The 25,501-nt window shown below is 39.2% G+C and overlaps 2 protein-coding genes across 2 annotated transcripts in view; both read left to right on the top strand.

The window, feature by feature from the left end:
- Positions 1-13,139, top strand: part of LOC134794750 (immunoglobulin superfamily member 10-like) — a 37,117-nt gene extending 23,978 nt beyond the window's left edge. Inside the window, exons 2-3 of the mRNA XM_063766531.1 lie at positions 932-2,442; positions 12,193-13,139. Coding sequence (XP_063622601.1) covers positions 999-2,442; positions 12,193-13,055 — 2,307 coding nt within the window. The 5' untranslated portion in view covers positions 932-998 and the 3' untranslated portion in view covers positions 13,056-13,139. The remainder of the gene's footprint in view (positions 1-931; positions 2,443-12,192) is intronic.
- Positions 13,140-22,067: 8,928 nt separating this feature from the next.
- LOC134795207 (uncharacterized) lies at positions 22,068-25,260 on the top strand. The gene is made up of 4 exons (XM_063767039.1): positions 22,068-22,189; positions 22,689-22,775; positions 22,850-22,997; positions 23,047-25,260. The coding sequence occupies exons 1-4, from the start codon at positions 22,068-22,070 to the stop codon at positions 25,258-25,260; spliced, it is 2,571 nt and encodes an 856-aa protein (XP_063623109.1).
- The last annotated feature ends 241 nt before the right edge of the window (positions 25,261-25,501 follow it).

Below are 25,501 nucleotides of genomic sequence, written 5' to 3'. Positions count from 1 at the left end.
TTTTTTTTTTTAATTTATTTATCAAAGGCACATATACATAATCAATTTTAAAGTTACTCGCCAAACTACGTAGAATGCAGTTTGTTGGCGAGACAGCGCTCATTTTATACAATTTTATGCACCTACTTAAGTTGCTATCATTCTAAAGCTTACCCTAAATTTAACATTAAAGTTATTATCAGAAACTAAATAGATATAAATGTAAATACATAATAGGTAGTAAACTTTCCTTTTACAAAACATAATTTTAGAAAAAGATATACTGTGCAAAAACAACAAATCTAATTTTAATAATAATACACGGTGGCATCTAATTTTAATAATAATAAGTCTTGAGGAAGGTTTACGTGTATAATTTGTTAACCCGTGCGAAGCCGATAGTTTCCTAACAATAACTGAGTGGCAAGTTTGGTTATCCCTATTATTGCTATCCGATTACATTGTTATATTACCAAATTCCAAATTCCAACTTGCCTAATTCCATTTTGCTGGATTTAATCCTAAATTGGTATTTAGGTTCAGATCTGTTTTAATGGGCTTTTGATGTCCTGTGGTTTTCAGTTGTACGATTAATCATTCCTGTCTCGCACAGCGCGCAGCTAAACTGTGAAATGAACTGTCGCCCGAGGTATTTCTGGACCGATACGACCTTCAAGAAAAGAGCGTCCCCAGTTTTAAATGCCGGCAATGCACTTACAACGCCTCTGGTGTTGCAGGACAGTTGTTCATGGGCGACATGGGCGATCGACCTAGCCCCAAGCTAAGCAAAACTTGTACAATGGGCACTAGGCGACGTTAAATAATATCAACACGACGATAAAAAAAAAACACTCTGTACACTAATATAAATTTATTATGAAATTCTAGTAACTTTTGGCCTCGTGCCAACGTTCTCCGTACACCTTTTGATCTTGTTTTTTCTTTGTTACAGAAACAAATGAATCCGGTCTACACCACCGTCCAGGAATGCCGTACGAGGCGATGAGCGGCGTAGCAAAATGGCTCATGAACATTGGAAGGCATGGATGAAAATCGCCTGCACCGTAGTACTTCTCGCCACAAGTCTGGCAGACTTTACCACAGAATGCCAGAGACCCTGCGACTGCCGGTGGCAATCTGGCAACAAAGCTGCCATCTGCTCAAATTCCAGCCTAAAATCTGTTCCTGCAAACCTGAGCAACGACATACAAATCTTAGACCTCTCCAACAACAATTTGCTCACCTTACATCAAGAAGCTTTCAAGAAAGTCGGCCTAAGTAACCTTAAAAAACTTTTCTTAAAAGAATGCAGCATAGAACTTATACATAAAACAGCATTCGCTACGCTAGCCATAATGATAGAACTCGATTTGTCTAGGAATCGAATACGTAATTTACACCCGGACACCTTCAAAGGCACGGAGAAACTTCGTCTAATAAACCTGAGCAATAATTTGATCGATAAACTTGAGGACGGCGTATTCCGCAACTTGAAGTACCTACAGAAAGTCGAAGTCAGTAATAATATGATCGTTCGTATCGGAACTAAAGCCTTCGTCAACTTACCCCAACTAAAGATATTACGATTCGACGGCAACCGTCTCAGTCATATGAAGCCAGAAACTTTAATGGCCCTTCATAACTTATCCGGGTTGGATCTCCATAATAACCCGTGGCGATGCGATTGCAATCTTCAAACGTTCAGAGACTGGGTGATGACTCATAATTTATACACTCCCCCTACCGCCTGTGCAGAGCCCGCTGTGGTCAAAGACAAACTTTGGAACGAATTAGACTCATCTAATTTCGCGTGCCGGCCTACCATTCTTGAGCCCGCTCCAGACGCAAGACTCAAGAGTTACGACGAAAACGTGACCTTAATATGCAAAGTCGTCGGAAACCCGACTCCTGAAGTTGTCTGGCGATATAATGGCCGGGTAATTGAGACAAGATCTTTCGGGGAAATCAGATATGTGATGACTGAAAATACTGTGGACCTGATAAGATGGGTAAATTTGACCATTGTCAACGTCCGATACAGCGATAGAGGAAACTATACGTGTGTCGCCGAGAATCCAGGTGGTCGGGATGAAAATACGCTAACACTAGTTTTATCTAAATATGGAAGTCCTGGCACTATTCTAGGCTTAGATACTGACACTTTTGCTATATTAATAGGCTGTTTAACCGCTATGGTTTTAATCTGTGCAACAGTTCTTGGAGTATGTTACTTCACGACACAGAATAATGATTCGAAAAGACTGATCAAGACGGATACGTCATCGAACGGGGATATTCTGATTGAGAACTCCGTTGCGTCTGAGTTAGAGAAGGGGTTTAAAGTGGAGGTGAATCCGGTGACGAAGCCTCCGAGAAAATATGAAGCTCCTGCGTCGCTAACCAGCGAGGCCACTGAGATGTCTGAGCTGAACAGAACACTGCTAGACAACGAGTCAATGTTAGGTAAGTACCAAGAAAAAACATTTCATTGCGTTGATTTAATTACGTGATATATTTGAGCCCTTCTAAAGATAAAGGTACCCTCTGCTTCAATTTAATTTCGATAATGTTATGTCATTTCTACTTAGATTTTTTTTTAAATCCTGCTAAGAGAAAGTGTGTCCAAAGTTATTCCCCCATTTACTTAATCTTTTTTGTACCTTGTACAGTCACTTGCAATAATATGGTACACACCGAAGGTCCCAAAAATATCTGACACCATATTATTTGTTCGGCCTTCGGAGAGTAACATATTATTGCAGGTGACTGTACGATATCCATAATAACAGAATTTACATTCTCATATTAAGAGGCTTTACGGAGCTTGTGATTCTAATGATATATTAAAAAATAAGAATCCGAATTTAAAAAAAGTCCGTTTAGTTTTCCTAATACATATGCCTAAAGTACTACTATTAGTTGAAAAAACCTGGACCAATGGCATCATTTTTCAACCCTTTAAATATTGTGGTAGTCCGTCCTAATTTTGTCCACCGCAAAACAGCCGGCGTATTATGGATGGCTTTATCCATCTTTATCCACGTGATAAAATAACTGTCACTTTTTAACACCGTGGGATAGAAAGTGACGGACACTATTTTATCACGCTGTCACGTAGACAAGAACGACCATCATATCCGTACAGGTTTCAAAAGCTCTAGAATCAAAGCTTTCCACAAAACAACACTAAAAACCTTAAAACTTGGTCTGCAATGACCAACTCACGCTGCATGTGCCAGAATTTTTAATAAACAAAGTAGAAAGATTATAATGCAAGCAGCAACAACTGCAAATGCCCGTTCCAAGTTTCGCTAGGGAAATTTCATAATAACTTTGCAAACTACGTCTACGTCGTTATAAAGTACCTCTTCTGATAACATCTTTTTTACAAGCTTTTATTTAGTGACCTGACCTGACCTGACCGATCAAATTTGCAAGTTAAGTAAGTTTGACTAAAAAACTACCTACAATAAATAATGGGGTATTTATAATGTACAGTTTTTACGAGTTCCTGATAATTGAAACATAAAAATTTACTGTAGTAATAATGCAATGAACATGTTAGACTGATTATGAGAATGCGCAACGTGCTATAATTATGGTTATCTTATAAAAGTAATTGCTGACGTGCCGCTGGAATGTTTCTAAACTTTCTACAAGATAAAATAACTTTTCTTATTTTAGTATGGAGGTTGAAACTTTCTGATTCCAAAATATAAATTTCCGTTAAATTCTCTGTACTTATAAATATCATTATGATCGGATGGACTTACGACAAGACTTACGAACCTGGAGGCGATTTTTGAATTTCAAGCGCTCGATTTCGCTACTTGAAAATCTGTGGAAAACGGCGAATTGATATTTTTGAAATACAAGCAATAGAAATTGGGAATCTAGTGGTGTTGACCACTTGTTTTCAATTCTCTTAGTAGTATTTAAATGCCTTAGTAGTGGAGATATATTGAAGGGAGCCACGAAATCGAGCGCTCGAAATTCTAAAATCGGCCCCTTGTAGTTATTATGAAATTTCCAAATAGGCATAGCCGGATATCTATCTAACCTTTCATCCAATCCATCTGTCTGTCTGATATCAGTAAATAATACCCGTCTCGTTAAATGTTAAGGAAGCAATAAACTTTGTACGCATTAAACCACAAAATGATCAAAAGAAATCCGAAACTCATCGCAGAAGGCTTAACTTTGAGCAATTATAAATAAAAATGCCTCTAACGAAGCAAAGTAATCCGTTAAGGGCAACGATTTAATACGAAAACAGTAGATTGCTTAATTGAGATAGAATATTAGATTACTAACTATTTCCCGTGAAAGCGTCTATAGATTGAAACCAGGAGCTCAGGAGTTTGATTACCATCTGTTTGGTGTTTGCTCTTCGGTATTTGTTCTAGACAGTTCGAAACTAGATAGGATCTAGCTTTATGTTAATATTTCGATGTTTGTGCTTTCAATGCTTGACGTAATTTAGGTAAATAAAGTTTCCCTTAACTTAGGTAATTAGTATAATGAAATGATCGAAGTTTACTCTAATAATATTTACTTACCGACGACACGCTTTGTGTTTCGATTCTATTTGTGATCCTAGCCCTAGCCAAGATGGCAATCGTATATCAACAGACGCAAAACGAAAAAAAAAACAACGGGTTGCACTCCGGGAGTGCCGGCAGAAGTGAAAGCTCAATGACATTGTAACAGTTTTTCGATCAGGTCACGAGTCCGTCTTACGAAGCGTCTTACGTCTTACGTCAAAATATTAATAACAGCGCCGTCTAGTGCAAAATGTCTGCAGCACTATGTACAATTGAGATTAACGCCATCTAGCGTTATTTCGTCGCATTACTTGAAACCCCTAAGCACATCACTGTTAGTACCTACTCGAGTTATATTAGTACCAGTTAGAGGGAAACTCACTAGATGGCATTTAAATCACGTAACGTTCGTTACCTGTCCGTCACACGTGACATCACGTCTTACGAATCTTACCTGTCGCGAATTTAACATTTTTTCCCCATCACAAAAAGTGCACAGCGCCGCTAAAGAAGTTTTCACTTCAAAAATATCGGTATGACGGATGCTACGAAAAGACACGTGACAATTTTCATACATTATTTAAGTCTTGATTGGCATTTCCTATCAACGATTGTCATCTTGGCTATGCCTCCAGATGTATTTACTTCGGTTCCAGTCCTGAAAATGCTAAAATAAGTGTTGCAATGTAAATATAAACGATCATACAAACAGTTAATGAGGGTTTCCGCGATCGACATTTTCACTAGATGGCAGCACCGTGACGAGAGGTCTTTTTGACAGCTGCTGTCAAAATCCACCAATAAAAAAACCGGTCAAGTGCGAGCCGGACTCGCATTCCAAGGGTTCCGTACATAAGTCCGACTCACGCTTGACTGCACATTTCTAATAGGTTTTCCTGTCATCTATAGGTAAAGTACTATTTTGTGTTTTTTTTTTTCAAAATTTTAGGCCCGGTAGTTTTAGAGATAAAGGGGGGGAATGGTCGGACAGACAGACAGACGCACGAGTGATCCTATAAGGGTTCCGTTTTTTCCTTTTGAGGTACGGAACCCTAAAAACATGGTTAAACATGATTGGTGGATTATGACAGCTAGACCTCTCGCCTACAGTGCTGTCATCTAGTGAAAAATTCACAGATTTCGTGCCTCACACGACTATCGAGCACATTGGAAATGAATCTACGGAATTCGAAAAAATATTGTCGCTGAGCGACGAGAAAGTCTGGATAAGGAAAAAGTTACAAAATAAAACTACAACGTTGAATGATAATTATTTTATTCTTAGACTAACACAAGTATCCTGGACATAACGCATGTGAACAAACAAATTGCAAAATTTCCACACGCGTATCCAAGTTTGAATAATTGTCGCCGTGGCGCATAAGTATAGGTACATATTTCATTTTTCGATTAATAAGCAGGATATATTAATGTTCAAAGTACAAGAAAATTATTACACGGCAAATCCGTAGTCAACTCGAGAAGTGGTGATCGGCAGCGGCCCATTTGCTGCAAGATATGAAATTTTCTTGACAGCAGTTTGACGCGACGAGAGATGACCATAACAGCGTTTGTCTATGTTGCACCAAACCTGAGTTCCAATAGGTACTACCAGGGTTCAGCATCAGCTATCTTGGGTAATGCTCTACCATGTGCTCATCATGACGAATCGGGTGTCCAAAACAGCGTGTGCCTATGTTGCACCAAACCTGAGTTCCGCTAGGTACAACTAGGGTTCAGCATCAGCTCTATCTTGGGTACTACTCTCCTAAGTGCTCATCAAGACGAGTCGGATGACCAAAACAGCGTGTGCCTATGTTGCACCAAACCTGAGTTCCGCTAGGTACAACTAGGGTTCAGCATCAGCTCTATCTTGGGTACTACTCTCCTAAGTGCTCATCAAGACGAGTCGGATGACCAAAACAGCGTGTGCCTATGTTGCAACAAACCTGAGTTCCTTTAGGTACAGCCAGGGTTCAGCATCAGTGCTCATCGAGTCCTCTCCCTCTCCCTCTCCCTCTCCCTCTCCCTCTCCCTCTCCCTCTCCCTCTCCCTCTCCCTCTCCCTCTCCCTCTCCCTCTCCCTCTCCCTCTCCCTCTCCCTCTCCCTCTCCCTCTCCCTCTCCCTCTCCCTCTCCCTCTCCCTCTCCCTCTCCCTCTCCCTCTCCCTCTCCCTCTCCCTCTCCCTCTCCCTCTCCCTCTCCCTCTCCCTCTCCCTCTCCCTCTCCCTCTCCCTCTCCCTCTCCCTCTCCCTCTCCCTCTCCCTCTCCCTCTCCCTCTCCCTCTCCCTCTCCCTCTCCCTCTCCCTCTCCCTCTCCCTCTCCCTCTCCCTCTCCCTCTCCCTCTCCCTCTCCCTCTCCCTCTCCCTCTCCCTCTCCCTCTCCCTCTCCCTCTCCCTCTCCCTCTCCCTCTCCCTCTCCCTCTCCCTCTCCCTCTCCCTCTCCCTCTCCCTCTCCCTCTCCCTCTCCCTCTCCCTCTCCCTCTCCCTCTCCCTCTCCCTCTCCCTCTCCCTCTCCCTCTCCCTCTCCCTCTCCCTCTCCCTCTCCCTCTCCCTCTCCCTCTCCCTCTCCCTCTCCCTCTCCCTCTATCTCTATTTCTATTTCCACCACCACAAGAATGCATAGATTGTCGAACAGTGCGTTATCTACGCCCGTCTCAAACAGGATAGATAGAGTTAGACCAAGAAAAATCTGCAGCGATTTTGAAAGCCCACGCAGTGCAAGTGTTATTCTGCCGTCATAATCCCGATAATTCACAACAAACACCGATAACGAACTCTGCGAAACATGAAGTCATAAATGTCCTGTGAAAAATGTCGTTCTGACTTTTTGACTATTTTAAGGTTAAGCTACAGGGCAAACCCTTAACCCGATCGTCTTTGTTTTAGGCTCAAATTGTAGCTGACTAAATTGTCCACAGCCGTTTTTCTCAAATTTTTGATATCATTCTTCGTTTCCAAATTATCGAGCACCAAAATCAAAAATTCGGAAAAAATTGAATTTTATTTTCACTATTTCGACCATAACTTTTTTTGTTTTTGACTTTCTCGAATAATTATTTTTGCACCTTACAGCTCTCGTGTTTATGCGTCTTTTGAGCCTATTTTTTAATATCATATCTTCACAACTTTCCGAGATATAAGGGGATCGCACTTTTTCGTGAAATCGGACCGTATACTGGAGCGAACGAAAAGACATTTCCAATGTCAAAACTCGATCGCGGAAACCCTCATTTAGTGATTGCCTCGGCTGTAGGCAGCCTCATTTGACAGTTTTAAATGATTGACAGTTCGTTTCACTAGACTATATCGACCGAGATATTGATTACCTAAACAATACAAAAGGTAATATCGATATAAGATATTGATATATGTCGAAAGGTGTCGTCTTTCGGAGGTTCCGGGGCAAACTGCCGAATCCGACACAAGAGCAGCCGATGCAACGGAGCCACGCCGTTTTGTCGACTAAATAGTTTTAAGTTTATAAAATACATATGTATGTTAGTCTGTAAGGTATTTGTAATATGGGCCTTGTTGCCTGAATTAAATTTCTAAATAAATAAATAAGTCTAACCTCAATTATACAGGTTGTCCCTAGCCATTGGACAAAGCCGAAACATACATATGCATTAGGGTATTTAGAACCAGTATACAAAGTTTAATAACAATCGGTGTAAAAACTCGTCTAAAATCTACTGGGAGAACCAACAGCACTTTATTTTGCTGTAGGTACCTACAAATTCAAAACTACTAAAGTTTAAATAACTTACGAAATCCACAAAGGCTCTAGCCACGGTCAAATGCTAAAGTCGGTAAAGTGTCGCATAATTTTGAGGACCTAGGTGACCTGAATACTAGTTAACTAGTGTTCGACTGAAACCGGACTTTTGCCGAAACAGGATTTTTACCGAAACCGAAACTTTTATAGACGATTAAAGTTTCGGTTTTAAAATCATTGAAAAAAATGTCGTTTTGGCCTTTCTTTTTTATTAGACACAATGAAGCACTTATAATTCACGCAAGTTTAGTGGTTTAACAATTCAGCCAACTGCGTGTCAGACTATTAGGGCCTATTCTAATTAAAAAATATTAATTAGAATTAATTTATAATTATAGAAAAATAGCCTAGCGCAATCTTATCGTAAAAAGTTGTAGGTAAGTTTCGGTTCGGCCGTTTTTTGGCCGAAACCAAACCTTCGGCCGAAATATGATTAAATTTTAATGTCGATACCTGCCGAAACCGATACATCGGTCGGACACTTAACAGAGCTTTAACGTACAAAAATAAATTCACAACGAGTGGCGAATTTCAAAACACGATCGAAGGGAGTGTTTTAAATCGACACGAGTTGCGAATTACTTATTCGCACGTGAATCGTACAACGTTTTACAGTACATTAAATTTTCGACGTAGTTACGTAATACGTAATGTGCTTATTATATCACCTGCGGGCTCAGCACGGTTCCATTTTTATCGACTATCACTATGCGCGTCCCTTTCGCACTTACATACTTGTTAGAACGTGACAGGCATGGTGACAAGGGATAAAAACGCGACCGTGCTAAGCCGCCTGGTGTCGTAATGTAGCACCATATATTGTAAATATTGTTTTTAATAGGAAAATCTCGTGAGATAAGACCTTTCAAGGAGATTCCAAGGCCCGTTTACTCGTAATGTTTAGCAGCCGTAAAAGAGTTAACTGAGGCAATTATCAACGTGATTAAATCTCGAAACTACAATGTCCGCTTCGGTAGTAAACAAATAATGGTAGTTCAACTGAAGATCGCAACTAGCATCTTTGGAAAATATGAAGACAAGGCCTATATACTACTAAACAACAACTTTTAAAATACCTATGTAAATGCGCTGGTAATTTGACGACCGATCTGGCCTAACGAAGGTAAGATAATGCATTAGGACACGTAGTCAACGTGCCAACGTTCTCCGTAGCGTATCGCAGGGATGACTACGATACGCCCTCTATCACTCTTCCCTACTAATGCGACAGTGACAGTTGCGTTTCGTTCGCTCCGGAGCGTTGACAATTGCACGTTGGCTAGGCACCCTAATACATTATCTTACCTTTCTTTCGTAACTCCAGTCCGATACGATAAGTCCCTAGAATATTTTCATCTATTCCCTTCACTGTGTAAACTTATAGTAATAAATTCGTTGAAAGTATGATGGCAGCGGCGCTATTGTTGGTATTCATAACACTCCATTGAACCATAAAATTTAATGAGGTCAGAACTCTTGATTTATGGGCATTGTGCACTGGTAGAAGCTCAAGAATTTCTACACCGTAGCACAGAATAAATAATACATTACTAATTTACTAGGTAACTACAGAAGATTCACTCTCAACAAAACGCGTCTGTTACGACAGATACAGATATGACCTCAAGGTGACGAAGGAATTTTTCCATTCATCCAAAATGAATGCAGAAAAAATCTCAAAACTTTTTTTTATTTGTTTTTAACACTTATTTACTCATACAGGGTGGAACATTTCTAGAGACTGAGATGAAAGGATGGTAGTATCTAAGTGATCTACAATCGAGTTATTATAATAGTAAAGCTGGATTAAAAAGTAAAACAAAATCAATAATATGAAATATTGTTATATCAGTGTCATGTCATTTAATAGGATCTACTTGCTAGGGTTGAAACATACAGATTTTAGCACTAATGTTTTAACAAACCGTATCTCAAAAACGGTTAGAAATATTAACATGATTAATAATTGTAGAATAAAGTACGTAGCTTAACGAATTCCCCGTTTGCGTAAAAATAAATAATAAATGAATAAATAATAAATATTATAGGACATTTTTACGCAAATTGACTAAGCCCCACGGTAAGCTCAAGAAAGCTCTATAATATGATCCTTAAATAAAATATGAACATCCCATACCAGCCTAAGTAGGTACATCGCTTTGAAATTTGAAGAGATTTTAATTTGCCAATTCACTTTTACGGACAAAATACTTAAAACAGTCTTACACGTGCGTAAGATTCGATCCCCTAATTATCTTTCATGTACCGGTACCTGTTTCATTATTCTATATAGAGTCTGGCTACTGAAATATTACACAAATGTTTGGCGGGAAATTCAAAAAATCTTGGGCTGGTCACACTTTGTGTAGTAGGAATTATAGTTTTGATACTAGAAAATATTTTTGATTTTCTGTGCACACGCAAGGTACCTAAGGATATAAGTTAAATATACGTTGACGTGCACTCAAAGTCAGCTCACATCATTTCTACCACTATGTAAAGTACAGTCAACGATAAACACATATATTAACACTTTCTCACCATATACCATTGTAACAAGGCGAAAAATTAAATGTAGTGTAAATAAGACCTATTTCGATAACACCGTAATATAAATCAATCACAAAAAAAAAACATAAGTACTATGCCAAATATGCTAAATGCTAAGTATCAAAATATTTATAGAGCACCAACCTCCTAATATGTTTACATTTGTTTAGGGATTGTAAACATTGCAGTTTTTCATTATATAACGCTACACGTCGACTTCGCACATTGTCGTAATTATTTACGAGCTTAAATAATAGTTTGCGATCCTCACTCAGTACTTATAGATATTATTAATATTATTTAAAATATATCCCTTTTAAACCGAAAACAATTTGAATGAATGACATAAATTGACAACTGACTTTTAGTTTTTTTTTTAATCATAGACAATTGGTGATACAACAACGAAATATCTGTCAACAATTTTTGGCTAGCCAGACTCTACCTTTACAATTTATGATTCTGAATTGTCCTAAATTGCTGTTCAAATAAGACGAATGTTATTTCACTCTCATTAAATATCTGAGTCTCAGAAATCCTTTGAGAACACGGAAAATATGCCTACATTTTATAAATGGTATGTAGGTCTCAGGTTGAGTTCTAAAGAAAGGGTCCTTAATTTAAAGCGCTGGTGGCCCAGCGGTCACAGTGTGTGACTTTCAATCCTGAGGTCGCGTGTTCAAATCTCGGCTCGTCGCAATGAGTTTTTCGGAACTTATGTACGAAATATCATTTGATATTTACCAGTTGCTTTTCGGTGACGGAAAAATACGTGAGGAAACCGGACTAATCCCAATAAGGCCTAGTTTCCCGGAAGGTCGGATGGCAGTCGCTTTCGTCAAAACTAGTGGCTACGTCAATTCTTGGGATTAGTTGTCAAGCGGATCCCAGTCTCCCATGAGCCGTGGCAGAATGCCGGGATAGCGCTAGGAAGGTTACATACATATCAACATAATTAAAATAATAAATAAATAAATATTATAGGACATTTTTACACAGATTGACGAAGTCCCACAGTAAGCTCAAGGAGGCTTGTGTTGTGGGTACTCAGACAACGATATATATAATATATAAATACTTAAATACATAGAAAACAACCATGACTCAGGAACAAAATATCTGTGTCATCACACAATTAAATGCCCTTACTGGGATTCGAACCCAGGACCATCGGCTTCACAGGCAGGGTCACTACCCACTAGGCCAGACCGGTCGTCAATTAGGCAGTTTGCCTGTATTTTAGGAAATTTTTCAGCATTATTCCTAGTAGGTATACAAAGTTCCCACAATAACTACTCATTTTGTTTTCAATATAATTGTCTGATCAACTATTTTTGTCCACAGCATCCACCGAAGACAACAGCAGACATCACGATGTAGATCTACCGAAGATATCTCAAGAAACACTCCTTCTAGATCGACTCACCCAGGAACACCAAGCATATCCTCCCGACCTGCTGTCCTTCCCTCTTAGGGGAGGAACTCAAGTGTCGCCAGCCAGCGGTTCCAGTCAAGATCGCAAAAACCTGACCGACAGCCCCATAAAGTCTCCGGGATACGGTGTCACTTCCATACCACCAGGCTACAAATTCCAACTGCCAACTACTTCCCAAGCATCAATAAATGCCAAAACTGGTTATATCACTCTTCCAAGAAAACCTAGAGCAAACTGGTTTCCTGAAAGTACTCATCCTCAGGTCTTCTCGACGCTTAATGGCGTCCTACCTTATTACGAACACTTTAATATGAAGCTGTTCAATAACGGTGCAAATTATTATAGCCTAAATAAAAGTGAAATGGATTTAGGACCTATGAATAAGCTGAGAACAGGTTTCCATGACGGTTCTGAAGAGATTGAGCCTGCACCATCACCAGCGCCAGGGACGCCTCATGCGACAATCCCAAGAAGCAGTTTGAGCTCTCCGAATATACACAACCAGTTGCTAGCTCTCCAGGCCATGAGTTACAATGCTCTTCAAGGAAGAATAACGAAGGCTTCAGAACAGAGGCCGTTGAAAGTAACGCTAGCGGAGAACGAAAGCCTTCTGAAAAACCCAGTGCGAGATTTGAGGGTAGGTTTGAGTGCAAATAATTTAAACAGGACACGAACGGCTCCCAAACCTCCCCCTAAACCGAGGAAAAGGGGGTCCAGTGAGTTAAAAGAACCGTTTCTTTTCAATACTGGCGATACCGCCACGCAAGTGTAAAGTGATATAGACCTATAGTGAAATACCTGTATAATCTTTAGATTTAAGATACATTTTTGTCACCTATAAAATAGGGATCATAGCCTATGATAGGGATGTTAATTATAGCCTACAGAATTTGGTCTTTTGAATGCTATGCCGAATCTTATCCTTATATTAAAACTAAAGTTGCTTATGAGTATATGGATATAATATTAGTTTAATCAGTTTTATTAATTACTTGTATTATTCAGTTTTTTTAAGATCAAACAAACAAACGATACTCATACTTTTCAAAATTTATTCAGTGTTTAATGTGTGTGTGTAACATTTTTTTGTACGTATTATTATAATTTAAAACCTTTAGTTTACAAAGTATTTGACAAAGTTCTCGGGTTGGATTAGGAAAGATAGACTTTCGGCATTTATTATTCAATTTGTAACTCCTAAAAGCAATAGTCCGAAATGTTGAATTTTTGACATGATTAATCGATGAACACCGGTAGCATGCACGAAAAAGTGTCACGTTGTGGACAGATCTCCATGGTAACGTTACGTAATGTAATGGTAATGTTTTCTTATGACGTTATCACGCAAAATTATCGTCCGTAAACCGACTTTATAGACAACCATATTTTTTTTATAAAAAAAAGAATAATGTAACCTTTAGGTATTGTGTTTACTACTCTACTCTAGTAACTGGGCTGATTTTTATAAATTAATGTTGAATCGGTACCTAAGCCTCTATTAGACGAGTGCGAAAACGATATGAAACAGATAAGTTGTAGTACAGATTTTGTATAATCTTGTAAATTATATATTTGTTTATGTTCAAATAGATAAAATAAAATGTTAACATTTAAAATTCATTATGTTAAAAAATATTAAATTGTTACTGCAAATTTTATCTAACAAGTTACATGTTTATTTTAGTTACATGATAAAATATTATATATTAACCAAGAACTTGCTTTAACTGAATGAATACACGCATTAAGATAATTGTAAGATTTAGGTTAGACCAAGAAAAGTATGCAGCGATTTTCATAGCCCACGCAGTGCAAGTGTTATGTTTCCCTACGTCATTCTTTCATAGAAGTTTGACGTTTAAAATAATTCTTGAACTGCGTGGGCTATCAAAATCGCTGCAGACTTTTCTTGTTCTAACTCTACCTAGACCTAGACAAAAATATTTTCTGGGTTTTTTATTATTATGTTTATTTCATATTGATCCATGTTATTGTATGCTGGTGTAGGTAACTTATATAGGCACACATTGTTGTTGCAAGGCTGTATATAAACACAACTAGCTGAATAGCTGAATTTATAAAAGTTTCATCTGACAATGTTGAACTACACTTATAGCCTAGTTTAAGAAATCCACATAACATAGTTTTAATAGTACGAATTTTTGATTTTGTCATTATTCTCGAATATAAATGCACATTCGATTATGTAATTATTAATAATCTTTTTTATTAGATATGTTATAGGCCAATTAAATTAGACAAAAAAGCGTTTTTAGGAATTCATTCCCAGCAAGCTGAAAATCGTTTTAATAGCTTGCTGGGAATTAATTCTTCGTAAAAATCTAATTTCATTGACCTTCCCAATTATTATTATGCCCATTATTTTGTAGCTGATTTGAATTTTGTACGAGTAATTAAAACATAATTATGTTTATTCAATGAGTGGACATTGTAAATTTTGTAGCATCGTATAATAATTGGCATAAAAATATATATAGTGGTACCTATTATAAGAAAGAAAACACGTTTTTATCGTTTCTGAATTAACCGATACGTAAAATAAACACGTGGATAGAAAATTACGGTTTGAATTATAAAAACTTAATTAAATTCGTTAAACGGAGCCATTTAAGTTTACGCTGCCAATTAAAATGCTACAAGTTTTATGGTGTCTTTTAAAAGAAAAAATATCAAAATGAAATACATTGTTACTTAATCATTTTCTTAAGTGCCGAGTTCGGTCCATTTCGTGATGCACACTAAATGTTCTGTTCTTCTGTTTTTGTTGCCTGTACATGTCCGTACATGTTTGCGACTGTCACGAATAGATGTATTGTATCTTTACCTTTATAGGCTGTTTATTTAGTAAACTTGCAATAATTTACGGGCTGAATATGTAGGCCCTACTGAGCAACTTTTACTAAAGGCCAACCTCGATTTTGCGAAAAAATAATTACTCGCCCATAGAAAATGTCAAGGTCAGACAGGCAAAATAGGTAATATTACTAAATATGACCATAGTAAAAGTTACTAAATATGACCTATATATTTACCCCGTAAATTAATGGAGGTGACTAAATATAAATAAACACCCGATAAAGGTTAATTACAAGACAAGGTATCTTTAGTAAACACCCAAGACACCTTGTAATTAAAAACGAGGTTTTAAGAGAAAAAATATTGCATAGTAATGTTTAAAGACGTTTAAAATATTGTATAAATGTATATAATATAGTTATTTGAAGATTAATATGAGTACGTTGTATATTTATAGTGTGGCCGAGTGTGAAGAGAGATTTGGAAGGACCAATAGAGGGTGTGGTTTCTGAATGATTATTGATTAAGTACGAAAAGTAAACTATTAATAATAAACTGAATTTCAAATTGGGTTGGTTGTTTGTTTTTACCCTCGATGGGAGGCCAAATGGCATTCTCTACCAGTCAACCATAGGGACAAACAGAGACACTTACAATTGGTGCAGAGAGAGAAAAAAAAACAATGAATTAAAAGCAAACTAATATACCTACGTACTTATAAACTACATATATGTATTAGGTACATAAATACGAGCAAACGAGCAGACGAATCGCCTGACGACAAGCAAGTACAGACGCCCATGGACACCTGCGTTGACAAGCGTGTTGCCGGCCTGCGAACACAAAATTGTAGTTAATATTAGATTTTTAACTCGTTTCAATCAAGGGGAAATGCCATGAAAATATTCATACGGAAATTACTACATTTTCAAGGGCAGGCAACCAGTACGTTTTTTATAAGGTTAAACTTGGCTAGATAGAAAAAAATGACGAAAACACTTTTTCTAACACCTTCGCTCCAAAATGAACCTTAACGACTAGAACAATGGGAGTACACTCTTTTCTTGAAGATTTGAAGGTGGTATATTTACGCTGAGAGGCTGTTTCTGTACCTACCTATGTTTGTACATAGTCGCATACGAATTAATATTAAGTTACATATATATCCAGTACCGATCTATTATTTCAATTGCAGATTTATGCAAATGCACTCGTATGAAACACAAACTGTGGTTCTAAGATTATAACTCACCAGTTGACGCATTTATTGGTTAATTTAGTTGATATTCCTATACAAGTATTTTAATTTATCAGTTCAGTTATTTAAATATCTCTTTAGGCTGGCGCGTCGCCGCATAAAAACATTCACGTCGCAAATTGCGATTAAATGAACTTATTTTTACACGAATTTATTGTTCATCCGGTTTAATACCCAAATGGACATTGGAAAGTGTACTTTAACACATAAGACCAGAGTTCAACGTTGCTCGGACGTAACTACACTCGTGGTTTAAGTCTTGGATTTAAAAGCTAAGCCGACATGGTACCGACAGCTGACAGCGGCCGCAGTGAATATGGAAAAATAAAAATGTATTTAATATATTTTCAGATAGATTTTTGTACTTTCCAGCGGCGAATCCACATCCGGTAATCCTGGTTGTGAATGGTCAGTATCCCCTAAACTCGTCCAGAATTGGAAAAGGTTAACCGGGCTAAACTTGTAAACTGACAGCAGTTAATAAAATATTTGTTTTTTATGTAAAAATATGAATAAAAAGGGCGTAGAAGGGTCAAACACATTTTATAGCAAGTTCACTTCTGTGGACAATACAATTATGTTAACGAACCGGGTTCATAGGTATAGGTAAGTATATCACGTTTGTCTTATTTATTTGAGTCTCTAAGGTAGGTATTGAAAAAATGTGTCACGCCCGTGTCCATGTCATGCCCGGAGCAGAATAGAAATTAGCTTTCGCTCTAAACTTTGTGATATCTTCAGGAAAAACGCGATCAAGTTAGCCATATAGTAAAATGTGTATGACTCAGAACCATCATAATAAAAGGAATAAGTAGGTATGAGTTTTATACGACGGTCGAATAATGAGGAAAGGGTAAGGAGCATGCATTACGTCAGGTACTAGTGTGAACGACCCTGTAAGAAAAGGTAGTATACCTAATGTCGTGTTTATTTTACAATACTGCTAAACAGATGGTAAGATCTGTTTTTCGTCAATTGTACACGAATATTCGTTTTCTTTACGCTTAGTTATAGACTAAGAATAGATTAGAAAGACTAGGCGTCTTTGGCCAACTCTAATGGCGAGCAGTAGGTAGGTACGTGCTTGCGCCACTATAAAGGGGCCCACTGATTAACAGTCCGCCGGACGGTATTGGCCTGTCAGTTAGAACAAAATTTTGACAGTTCCGAACAACTGACAGGCCGATACCGTCCGGCGGACTGTTAATCAGTGGGCCCCTTTAGGTACGAATCCCTTACGGGATTGCGATATAGCGAGAGAGATCCGACATCTGCTGTTATAGGGCTTTTCTTTAGTATATGACATTTATTTCAGTTTATAAAAATAAATACATCTTGATCCTCTAGTTGGCTTAATCTAAAAAATCCACAGTACGGCTCAAGAGAGCCATTGTTCCTTGAACAAAGGCTTACAGCTGCTTTCACAAGACAACTTAACCACTTGACAGTCCAGTGTAATTCTGCGCGATTATTTTTTATTAGCTTGCTGGGTATTTCAAAGAAATTAGCTATTAAGTAGATAAACTAATATTTAGTTATTAATTTGACTTGACCGTTATTCGAAGCTTATTAATTGAGATAGGCACGTCGTTTCCCGCCATTGTATTGCTATCTCTTTCTAACTTATGGCTATATTTCGCTCTTTTTCCCCCCACCATTGGTGGACCACCACCTGGCAGTGGGGATGAGTTTCTACTTAAACGAAATTCCAGAATGGCTCGTCATTGGCGTCTCGTTTCCCGCCGCGATAGGTCGTGCTAGCAAAAAGTACGACTTTGATAAAATCCGTTATAAAACTATAGCTCGTTCCAAGTGCGAGCATAATAAGATTAAATATTTATAGTCTTTTTCAGTACTAGCAAATATAGTGAAAGGTTATTTGTGACAACATACTCACGTAAGTAATCTTCGAGTAGCGATTCATTCTTTTCTAGTACTGTTGCACAAAGGGTTTCGAATCTACCCTTCAATTTTATTGGAAAATTAATAATTATTTAAACGGTTTTTGCCGTTCGATACTTATTGTAGTTTTAGTCCGGTGGCCGGCTGCATGAAACAAACCTCATCAAAAAATAGAATATACCTACCCTGTAGAGGTACCTGACATTTAGTAGCTTCCAACGCACTTGGTCGGCCTAGGCTTAACCTGGCAGATTTTGTACAAATGGCAAAAACGTTGGACAAAAATTCATCAAAAAAAACCTCATCGAAAAATAGAATGAAACTTGTATGGTAGGATACCTGACCTTGAGGACAGTAAAAAAAAATTGGTCGGCCTCACCTTAGCCTGGCAGTTTTTGCAGTCCGACCAGATTTATTGGGTCACGTGAGAGCTACAATTTACCTCATCGAAAAATAGAATGAAACAAACGGATTATAATAGCTAAAATAAGCCTGTTGACGTATGTCTTGGTCGGCCTCACCTTAACCTGGCAGTTTTTGCAGTCCGACCAAATTTATAAAAAAATCATCAAAATTTTGTTATCGAAAAATCGTATGAAACTGGTATGGTACGATGGCTGCCTTTGAGGACAGTAAAAAAAAAGTGGTCGGCCAAATCCTGTGTTGGCAGGTTTCTGTGTCCGACCAATTTTGTGGTACCACGTGAGAGCTACAATTTTACCTCATCGAAAAATAGAATGAAACAAACGGATTATAATAGTTAAAATAAGCCTGTTGACGTATGTCTTGGTCGGCCTCACCTTAACCTGGCAGTTTTTGCAGTCCGACCAAATTTATAAAAAAAACATCAAAATTTTTTTATCAAAAAATCGTATGAAACTTGTATGGTACGATAGCTGCCTTTCAGGATGAAATGTATAAGATCAAATGGTTTGAAGGACACATAACGCCTTTGCGAGTCGAAGAAATAACAATAGATAAGTCGGAGTCTGGGGAAAGTTCGTCAGACTTCGACTCCGAAGATGATTATGATTAACAGTAATTATTAACAATAAAAGGGTTATTCCCACTAGTTACCACCAAGTTCTTATCAGTGGTAACTACTGGGAATTATTTTCCCACCTTTTACCACTGGTAACTACTGGGAAAAAAAATCCTAGTAGTTACCACCAACTCGGTTTAGTAGTACCTACTGGGAATTTTTATTCCCAGTAGTTACCACTGGTAAAAGGTGGGAATTTCTTTTCTACAAACCGAGCTTCGAAGGAGAAATGCTACAGTTGATGGAAAAAAGGCTGATTTGATGCAAAGATAATCACTTAATATATGTGAGGTTATCTTGTGTATTTTACCGTTTATTAAAATTTTAGAAGGCTCACGTGCAGTTTTTCCTCTTATATTACAAGTGTTCGATTGAAAACTAAGCTTTGGTGTATACCTGGATCACCTGCATGTACAAGAAGGCGTTTCATATACGCCCGCCCATCAGATAGGTACACAAAGTCATGAAGCGTATGGAATACAGCATGTGTGGCCAAGCCATTATGCCCTAAATTATGTACTACTTCGTTAAAACTTAGCTTACCTGTGTATTTACTCTTTTCAAAATATTTATCTTCCTTAAAATGCAGCCTACACAAACGGTCTTTGTCATTTGCCTTAGTTTTTGGTACTCAAAGCTTTTTCTCACCGATTTATGCATATCGGGTCCTTGGGAAAAAAGGGAGATCCTATAGGTATATTTCCACAATTTGTCGCACACTATTGCAGTATTGTGGAGAAAAAAAAACATACAACCGAATTGATAACCTCCTCCTTTGGGATTTGGAAGTCGGTTAAAAAAGGAGAATGTTTACAATTTATGTGATTTGACAGTGACAGCAACTCCACTATGGAGGCGCCACCTGGCGTGATAAAATGTCAGTTATGCCTCCTCATTCTATCTGTAGTGGAAAAGTAGGATATACGATTCAAAACTTGTCAAAAATCGATGAAAACCTTTTTATTTTTGACATCTGTAAGACATCATCTCAACGTAAGTGTTAGTCTGAAACCACGTCAGTAGTTAGAAAACGTTATTTAGATATTAGATAGATTTATGAATAAAATTTGAACTGAATGTTTTCTTTTTATTTAAAGCCCCCTAAGACATTCATGGACTCATTTACTTATGACTTTTTTCAGTTAGCATTATTAAGTTAAGTTCAAGCTGCGAAAAAACCATATTTTCAATATAGAAATTATTATTCTTTATAAATGTGGTCGGACTGCAAAAACTGCCTGGCTAAGGTGAGGCCGACCAAGACATACGTCAACAGGCTTATTTTAGCTATTATAATCCGTTTGTTTCATTCTATTTTTCGATGAGGTAAATTGTAGCTCTCACGTGGTACCACAAAATTGGTCGGACACAGGAACCTGCCAACACAGGATTTGGCCGACCACTTTTTTTTTACTGTCCTCAAAGGCAGCTATTGTACCATACAAGTTTCATACGATTTTGCGATAAAAATTTTTTGATGATTTTTGTATAAATTTGGTCGGACTGCAAGAACTGCCAGGTTAAGGTGAGGCCGACCAAGACATACGTCAACAGGCTTATTTTAGCTATTATAATCCGTTTGTTTCATTCTATTTTTCGATGAGGTAAATTGTAGCTCTCACGTAGTACCACAAAATTGGTCGGACACAGGAACCTGCCAACACAGGATTTGGCCGACCACTTTTTTTTTACTGTCCTCAAAGGCAGCCATCGTACCATACAAGTTTCATACGATTTTGCGATAAAAAATTTTTGATGTTTTTTTTATAAATTTGGTCGGACTGCAAAAACTGCCAGGTTAAGGTGAGGCCGACCAAGACATACGTCAACAGGCTTATTTTAGCTATTATAATCCGTTTGTTTCATTCTATTTTTCGATGAGGTAAATTGTAGCTCTCACGTGGTACCACAAAATTGGTCGGACACAGGAACCTGCCAACACAGGATTTGGCCGACCACTTTTTTTTTACTGTCCTCAAAGGCAGCCATCGTACCATACAAGTTTCATACGATTTTGCGATAAAAAAATTTTGATGATTTTTGTATAAATTTGGTCGGACTGCAAGAACTGCCAGGTTAAGGTGAGGCCGACCAAGACATACGTCAACAGGCTTATTTTAGCTATTATAATCCGTTTGTTTCATTCTATTTTTCGATGAGGTAAAATTGTAGCTCTCACGTGGTACCACAAAATTGGTCGGACACAGGAACCTGCCAACACAGGATTTGGCCGACCACTTTTTTTTTACTGTCCTCAAAGGCAGCCATCGTACCATACCAGTTTCATACGATTTTTCGATAAAAAATTTTTGATGATTTTTTTATAAATTTGGTCGGACTGCAAAAACTGCCAGGTTAAGGTGAGGCCGACCAAGACATACGTCAACAGGCTTATTTTAGCTATTATAATCCGTTTGTGTCATTCTATTTTTCGATGAGGTAAATTGTAGCTCTCACGTGACCCAATAAATCTGGTCGGACTGCAAAAACTGCCAGGCTAAGGTGAGGCCGACCACTTTTTTTTTACTGTCCTCAAGGTCAGGTATACTACCATACAAGTTTCATTCTATTTTTCGATGAGGTTTTTTTTGATGAATTTTTGTCCAACGTTTTTGCCATTTGTACAAAATCTGCCAGGTTAAGCCTAGGCCGACCAAGTGCGTTGGAAGCTACTAAATGTCAGGTACCTCTACAGGGTAGGTATATTCTATTTTTTGATGAGGTTTGTTTCATGCAGCCGGCCACCGGACTATTTTTATTGTAGAATGGATGATGTAGAAGGAAAGCCTGAAGACAAACCAGATGTCTCTAAAACAAAGCGTAAGCATGTGTCTAGCGAGTCAAGCAGTAGTGACAGTGACTGCTCCAGTTCCTCAGATTCGTCGAAGTCAGATTTGAAACGCAAGTGCCGTTATCGCAGCAAGAAAAGGGGGGGCCGAAAAACATCCCATCGCAGGCTCCATACATTAACCAAACAAGTAAACGAGCTGCGAGCACTTGTTAATCCTGATAACTATTACGCTCGTGTCGATGATTGTGATGCATATTCTGTGGTTTCGGATAATGTCAGTCGAGAACTTTATACCGAGGCGGAATCTCAGCCGGGCCCATCTAAACCTTTTGTTTTGGGCCTCGGAACCAAATTAAAGGAACCAACAAAACCCGACGCTACGGAGGAGCAAATAAAACTTTTGCGTGAAGTGCAACGCTTCGATGATAAAGGCTGGAATGACATTCGCTATTCCGAAACTCAGAAAATCTACAGTAGGTCTCCGGGCTACACTGATTTGGAGGTTAACGAAGAGGTTAAACAGTATGACACATATCCACATTTGGTGCATTCTGACAAAGCGTATGGCGCCCTTACGTTTTGTTTGATAAAACAGCAAGAAGCTCTGCACGCTGCAGTGGCAGAAATACTTCACTATACTAAATCTGGTGGAGAGTTTTCGTACGAAAGCTTTCGTGAAAAGGTAAGTAGCGTCCTGCTAGGTGGTGACCTATTCAAAGTCTCTGAAGACATGTTACAACTGGTTTGCGGACACAGAGCCGAGGTGATAAACATGAGACGAAATGGAATCACGAAGCATATCAAAGAGCCTTTGCTTAAAGCGGTCATACGCAAGATACCGCCATCTAGTTCGTCGCTGTTTAACGCCGAAGCATTCACAGCCAAGATTGAGCACCATGGTGGAGTTCGTAAGTGTTTCTGGCCTCTAAAAAAGACCACTGTTTCGCAAACAGATGAGTTTAAGGGCACTACAGGCGTTCCCTCGCAGGGAACAGCGCCTCACAAACCGCCCTCGCAGGGCTATTGCAATCACGCACATGCAAGCAACACTTTCACATGTAATGCCCAGGCATGCCAGGAAAATGCTGCCGCGCAGCCGTATATGCCCCAGCGGGGTAATTACAATCATAGCTATCCTTCGCAAGGATATAATAACAGTGGATTTAAGGCTGGGCCCAGCGGTTCCTTTCGCGGACGTCGATCAAGACAACAGCAAAAGCCACAAAATCAGCCTAAAATTGCTCGAAAACGAGGAGCTTCCCCCGCGGGGTACAGATACAATAAGAGAGGTAAATATTGACATGAGGTTCAGGGCAGGCCGGCTGGCACAGTTTTACAGCATATGGGAGAACATGAACGCACCGGACCACGTGCTACAGATGTTAAAGGGGTATCGCATACCCTTCTTACAAAAGCCACCTCTGGTTTATCCGAACCGTTTCGACAACAACCTAAAATGTCCACAGTCAGACGAGATGTCGCATATCATCAATCAGATGAAAGAACAGGGTGTCCTAGAGGTCGTGGATCCGTCTCCCAGCTTCATATCAACGATGTTTATAGTGCCCAAAAGCGACGGCTCGCCCCGGCCTATTTTCAATTTAAAGGCTTTAAACCGGTATGTAATGGCCGAAAATTTTGGATTGATAAACGTGCACCGCGTGCCAAATTTCATTCAGCCGAAAGACTGGCTATGCAAGATAGATTTGTCCCAAGCGTACTTCCATCTGCCGATAAGCCCATCGCACAGACGATTTCTACGCCTTATCTATGGCCAAGAGTTCATGCAGATGACCTGTTTACCGTTCGGGCTCAGTACTGCGCCAAAGACCTTTGCGACTTTTACCAATTGGATAGCACAGGTTCTAAGGGACATGAATATAAGAATAATAGTATACCTCGACGATTTCCTTATTGCCCACCAAGACAAGAACATGCTCGCCAGGCATGTCGAGGTGGTCGTAAGGAAATTAGAAACGCTAGGGTGGTTAATCAATTATCAAAAATCTCAATTGACCCCCCAAAAAGCCCTGATATACTTAGGCGTGTGGGATGCCTGGAGAAACCAGAAAAGACTTCCAGACGAAAAGATCCCTATTTTGATTGGCAAAATTCAACAAATGCTTTCCGCTGCGAGAACCAACCGGAAAACTTTAGAGAGGTTAGTGGGACTTTTGAACTTCGCAAGTTTTACGGTTCCAAGGGGAAGGTTAAACTACCGAGCCCTGCTAAACCTTCTGAACTCTGTGCCGCGATTTTTGAGCGAGACTTTTGCCATCCCCGACAGGGTCAAAGCGGACTTGATGTGGTGGTTGCACCATTGTCGCACGCCTTCACCGATCCACCTGCCTCCGCCGTCCCACTTCTTAACAACGGATGCGTCAGACCTGGCCTGGGGTGCACAGTTGGACGATCAAGCTCTGACTGGATTTTGGACAAAATCGGAGCAGACGTTGCACTGCAATCAGAAAGAGATGCTAGCTGTTCAAAGGGTATTAGAAGGTCACTGTCAGTACCTGAGCAACTCTACAGTACTTGTGCAATGCGACAACAAAACTGTGCTAGCCTACTTGCGCAACCAGGGCGGAACAAAATCGAATCCACTCCTGGAATTAACATTCCAGATATTTTGCATCCTAGAGCAGTATCACATCCATCTAAACTTAGTTCACATACCGGGCAAATACAACAGCCATGCAGATCACCTGTCACGGTTGCGTCAGACTCCGGAGTGGCATCTGCTTCCGGGAGCCACAGAAAAAGTATTTTCAAAATGGGGTGTTCCCCAGATCGATCTGTTCGCGTCTCACAGGGCGCATGTAGTAATGAACTATGCCTCACTGGACCAGAACGATCCGACGGCATTATTTCACGACGCGTTTTCACAAGTATGGAATTACAACCTGGCGTGGGTGTTCCCGCCTCCTTACCTGGTCCCGAAAGTGCTAGCCCATCTCAACCAAGCAACGGGCGTGTATCTGCTAGTAGTTCCACGATGGAGTCGCGTTTATTGGAGAGCGGACATCAGGTCACGCGCTCAAGCAGCCCCGTTCACTCTGCGGTCCCTGGAAAAGTTCCTGATCGACGTCACGACGGGATTGCCTCCACCGAAAGTTCAGGACATGGTCCTAGAAGTGTGGAAGTGTGGGGGTGGTCAAAGAACCTAACTGACTGGAATTCGGATCAATTAAAATTGCTCGAACAATCTTGGCGTACGTCTACCAGGAAAACTTATGATATAGCGTGGAAAAAGTGGGTCCTCTGGGCCACTAGTCATAAGGTAGACTATAAGAAGCCATCAGGTTCAGACTTAGCGAAGTATTTATCTGATCTTCATTTGATACATAAACTTTCGTACAGAACTATATTACTTTACAAATCAGTAGTGTCAACATTATGTAATACTGA

Source organism: Cydia splendana, chromosome 11 (genome assembly GCF_910591565.1).
Source record: "Cydia splendana chromosome 11, ilCydSple1.2, whole genome shotgun sequence".
Lineage (NCBI taxonomy): Eukaryota > Metazoa > Arthropoda > Insecta > Lepidoptera > Tortricidae > Cydia > Cydia splendana.
This window is presented reverse-complemented; position numbering and strand designations above follow the sequence as displayed.

What these genes read in the sequence shown, in the direction of transcription:
- LOC134795207 (XM_063767039.1), top strand. Translation starts at nt 22,068, where the DNA reads ATGGATGATGTAGAAGGAAAGCCTGAAGACAAACCAGATGTCTCTAAA. An exon ending in AGTTCCTCAGATTCGTCGAA is followed by an intron (nt 22,190 to 22,688) that starts GTCAGATTTGAA and finishes TTGATAAAACAG; the next exon opens with CAAGAAGCTCTGCACGCTGC. An exon ending in AGATTGAGCACCATGGTGGA is followed by an intron (nt 22,998 to 23,046) that starts GTTCGTAAGTGT and finishes TTTCGCAAACAG; the next exon opens with ATGAGTTTAAGGGCACTACA.